The sequence below is a fragment of the Cannabis sativa genome, chromosome 5 (genome assembly GCF_029168945.1).
Source record: "Cannabis sativa cultivar Pink pepper isolate KNU-18-1 chromosome 5, ASM2916894v1, whole genome shotgun sequence".
NCBI lineage: Eukaryota > Viridiplantae > Streptophyta > Magnoliopsida > Rosales > Cannabaceae > Cannabis > Cannabis sativa.
The window spans coordinates 62,316,830-62,321,375 of NC_083605.1; the positions used below are offsets into that span (position 1 = coordinate 62,316,830).

Consider the following 4,546-nt stretch of genomic DNA (forward strand, 5'->3'; position numbering starts at 1 on the left):
AAGAAGTATTTTAGGCTTTTGTGATCTGTGTATATTTCACACTTCTCTCCATAGAGGTAGTGCCTCCAAATTTTCAATGCAAAGACCACTGCTGCCAACTCTAAGTCATGAGTTGGGTACCTTGTCTCATACTCCTTTAGTTGCCTAGAAGCATAGGCTACCACCTTCTCATTCTGCATCAACACACAGCCGAGCCCTTGCTTTGATGCGTCGCAATATACTACAAATTTGTCTTTGTTAATTAGAACACACAGGACGGGTGCTCTTATGAGTTTATTTTTCAATGTCTGAAAGCTTTCATCACATTTATCTGTCCATGTAAATTTTTGTTGCTTTCGAGTCAGATTCGTCAATGGTGTGGCTATTTTTGGGAACCCTTCGACGAATCTCCTATAATATCCAGCTAGTCCGAGGAAACTCCGAACCTCACTTGCGGTTTTTAGTTTTGGCCAGCTCTTCACTGCTTCAATTTTCGCAGGGTCCACCTCTACCCCATCTTTGGACACTATATCGCCTAGAAACGCCACTTTCTCCAACCAGAACTCACACTTTTTGAATTTGGCGTACAATTGGTGCTCTTTGAGTCTGCTTAGAGTTAGCCTTAAGTGCTCCTTGTGCTCTTCCATTGTCCTTGAATAAATGAGTATGTCATCAATGAATACCACCACAAACTTGTCAAGATATTCCTTGAATACTCTATTCATTAAATCCATGAAGGCTGCTGGGGCATTGGTTAACCCAAATGACATCACTAGAAATTCATAATGCCCATACCGTGTTTGAAATGCCGTCTTTGCTATATCTTCCTCTCGGACTTTCAATTGGTGGTACCCAGATCTCAAGTCGATCATTGAGAAGACGATCGCCCCTTGTAACTGATCAAACAAATCATCGATACGAGGCAAGGGATACTTGTTCTTTATAGTCACTTTGTTCAGCTCTCGATAGTCTATACACATCCGCATACTACCGTCCTTCTTCTTGACGAACAACACTGGCGCACCCCAAGGTGAGTAACTTGGTCTAATGAACCCCTTGTCTAAAAGATCTTGTAGTTGAGCCTTCAATTCCTTCAATTCATTGGGAGCCATGCGATATGGAGCCCTCGAGATTGGTGCTGTGCCTGGTGCTAACTCAATCACAAATTCTATCTCTCTATCTAGGGGTAGTCCTAGTAGGTCTTCCGGAAAAATTTCTTGGAATTCACATACTATGTGGACATTCTCTGGCTTGAGGGTGGTTTCTCTTGACTTGTCTACTATGCTGGCCAAGTATGCTTGACATTCCGCACGTATCATCCTTTGTGCCTTCAGGGCTGTAACTAGCGATAAGCTTGACTGACTTTGATTCTTTCAAATATGAATGCCTCTCCAGATTCAGGGGTGAAAGCCACTGTCCTCTTTCGGCAGTCTATTGTTGCTCCATGTCGTGATAGCCAATCCATACCCAAGATAAGATCGTAATCCCTCATCTCTAGCTCTATCAGATCTCCACTAAGTTCCTTGTCTGCAATCCTTATTGGCGCATCCCGCACTCCTCTAGATGATATCATAACCTCACCCGAGGGAAACTCCGTCATGAACTTGTAACTAAAATTTACATACGGTAGTTCTAACTTATCTGTCATCTTTAAAGCAATAAATGAGTGCGTAGCTCCAGAATCAAATAAAACAGTACATAGTTTTCCAGAGATAGAAATCTGACCTGCAACCACAGTGTTACTAGTCTCAGCCTCCCCTCTAGTTAGTGCAAATACTGGAGCTGGGACAAGTTTTTCATCCTTGAGTTGATCACCCTTTTACGGACAGTCCTTCTTATAGTGGCGTGGTTGCCCACACTTGTAACAAGTCTTGCCTTTCAGTCGACATTCTCCCGGATGCTTACGACCACATGTTGGGCATAGGGGGTACTCCACATATGGCTTCTTCCCTTTGTAGTTATTGGACCCTATCTTGTTTCTCTTGTCGGCTTCGTTGTGTTGGTTACTTGACAGTTTCCTTTTGTTATCACCACCTCCATTACTGGCCTTTCTGGCCTCCCACCTAGCTGTATTGTCGTTCTGTGTACGACTTTCACACAACTCAGCTTCTAGGGCTTTTTCCAGTACCTCAGCATACGTGGTTGCCCTTACTCCTGACATCGCTATGTCCCGACTTATTCGGGAGTCGAGCCCTTTAGTAAAGCGATGAATCCTCAGAAACTCGGTAGGAACCAGATCTATGGCAAACTTTGCTAATCTGTCAAATTGGCGAGCATACTCTGTAACTGTAGGCTTACCCTGCCTCAGGTTCGTGAACTCATCAACTCTAGCTGAGCGTATTGCTTCACTGTAGTATTTTTTGTTAAAAACTTGTACAAAGTCAGCCCAGGTCATTGCGGCCACATCCCGTGTTTGTTTAATAACATCCCACCAGATGCGGGCATCCTTTTTCAATAAACTAGCAGCACAAGCTACACTATCTCCGTTACCGAGGCGCATGTACTCAACAATACCTTCCACTGTTCTTAACCATTCCTCAGCTTCCATTGGATCTGAGCCCCCTTCAAAATTTGGTGGGTGTTGCTTGCGAAACCTTTCATATATTGGTTGCCATCAACCCTCCGACACAGGCATGTATTGCACCGGCAAAAATTGATGTTGTCCTTGATTGGGTTGTTCCTGACGGTTGTGAGGCTCTTCATCTCGCTTCCTAATTTCTTCCCTGAGACGAGCAACTTCTTGCGCCAAATCTTCTTGTTGTGGTGGCACCACTACTGGGGCGTTTTGGTGTTCTTGACCAACTACCCCAGCAGGGACTTTGTGGTTGCCCCCACCTTGACCTGGTTGTTGTCCATTTACAGGTGCATTTTGATTCTCCTGGATCACCGCCTCGGCAGGGACATGCTGGTTTCCCCTGCCTCGACCTCGACCTCGACCGCGAGCACCTCCTCGCCCTCGACCTCTAGCTCGGTCTCTTACAGCCGCTCTTTCATTCAACCGGGTTGATCTTCTGGGTTCACCGTTTTCCATCAAATCCCTTAACTTGTTCTTCAAAAGAAAGGAGATGGTAGCGATAAGAAAAATAACCAAAGATGTATCTCGCTCAAAAAGGAAATATCTATACACTAAATTATATAAACTAAAAAAAAACGTAAATCATCAAGCAACAATTCACCATGTAAAATAAATAAATAAATAATCTTCACTTATATAAAAAAAAATTACAATAATAAGAAAATTGTTTGAGTTATACTAAAATTCTAACTCCGAAGAATCAGTTAATTATTTCGATTAACCATACCCTAAACTTCTAGCTAACTAAAGGAAAATCAAAAGATAAAGACTAAACCAAATTTAACACATAAGACATAACATATATAAAGCATACATACTTGATGACAAGTTGATCCTTTGCAGCGATGGTGTGTATGTCACGTGAATTCAAGATCAATGTAACTGTGGCTCTGGTACCATTTGTAACGCCCTTACTTACGTAAAATAAGATGCCATAAATAAACTGGCGTTAAGATACTAATGTTGCCTTTATTAAAAAAATAACAATTTTCAAAACATGGGTACCCAGTTGAAAATAAAGTATTACCACTTAGGGAAAAGTAATATAAAATTTAAACGACAACATCCTCGATAAGTTTAATAAATTTTAAAAAAAACTCTCAGCGGAAGATGGCCAAGACCACACGCAGTCACATGATCACACGAGATACACCCCATACTGCCCAGACTCAACTTGTCACCGAAAGCTTACAGGCTTACTTATCTGCACATAGGGGGTAAATAAGGGGTGAGCTGCAAAGCCCAGTAAGGAAAACAAAATCCTATGTACCAGCATTCACACATCATAGCACAAACATATACATCAAACATAAAACAACCTAATCAAGTATAAATAGAGGCAGCCACACAAATACTGAAATACCACACACTCACACTCCAGCTTCCATACAAATCTGGAGTGTCTTACGTTCTTAACCAGAACGCAGTGCCAATAACCAGTGCACCCTTACGTACACTGCCTCACTTACCACATCACCATACATGTGTGGTTTCCAACCACTTCCAAGTACCTGGAACATAATTAAACAGCCATATACAATCCATCGACAAGACACTATTTTACCGAAACCATCACATTCCACAGTTTCAATACAATTTATTCAAGCAGTCATACTAGGTACTCAAACCATATAAAAAGCAAGTATAAAGTATAATTATTTTTCCTTACCTCAACTCCGCTGTAATTAACTCCTACGATACGTTCTAGGCCCTATAACAATTAGTGAAACCCTTAGTCCATTGATAAACTCAATATATTTATTACTCTTACTGTACAGCAAGTTTAACCTAGAATTTGACTCATAAAACGTTTGAATTAGAATTCCTACTGTTCACAAAGTTTTTAGTTAATCGAAAGACCTTTCTAACGGTATAAAGATCATCAAAATTGGAATTATAACCTAGGAGTTATGCATGTTTTTTCAAAACAGTTTCTTTAAAATCCTGGATCATGCCGATTTCTGAATATAGCCCAAAATAAAAGTTTTAAAA

At 41.1% G+C, this 4,546-nt stretch overlaps 1 protein-coding gene across 1 annotated transcript; it reads right to left on the minus strand.

Moving 5' to 3' along the window:
• Positions 1–1,321: 1,321 nt before the first annotated feature.
• LOC133038427 (uncharacterized) lies at positions 1,322–2,527 on the minus strand. Its single transcript, XM_061116578.1, has 2 exons — positions 1,855–2,527; positions 1,322–1,761 (listed from the first exon to the last, which is right to left on the minus strand). The coding sequence occupies exons 1-2, from the start codon at positions 2,525–2,527 to the stop codon at positions 1,322–1,324; spliced, it is 1,113 nt and encodes a 370-aa protein (XP_060972561.1).
• Positions 2,528–4,546: the final 2,019 nt, after the last annotated feature.

Excerpts from the sequence above, each read along its gene's own strand:
- LOC133038427 (XM_061116578.1), bottom strand. The coding sequence starts at position 2,527 with ATGGAAGCTGAGGAATGGTTAAGAACAGTGGAAGGTATTGTTGAGTAC. Across the intron at positions 1,762-1,854 it reads GGGAGAATGTCGACTGAAAG|CTCCAGTATTTGCACTAACT; the intron begins GCAAGACTTGTT and ends AACTTGTCCCAG.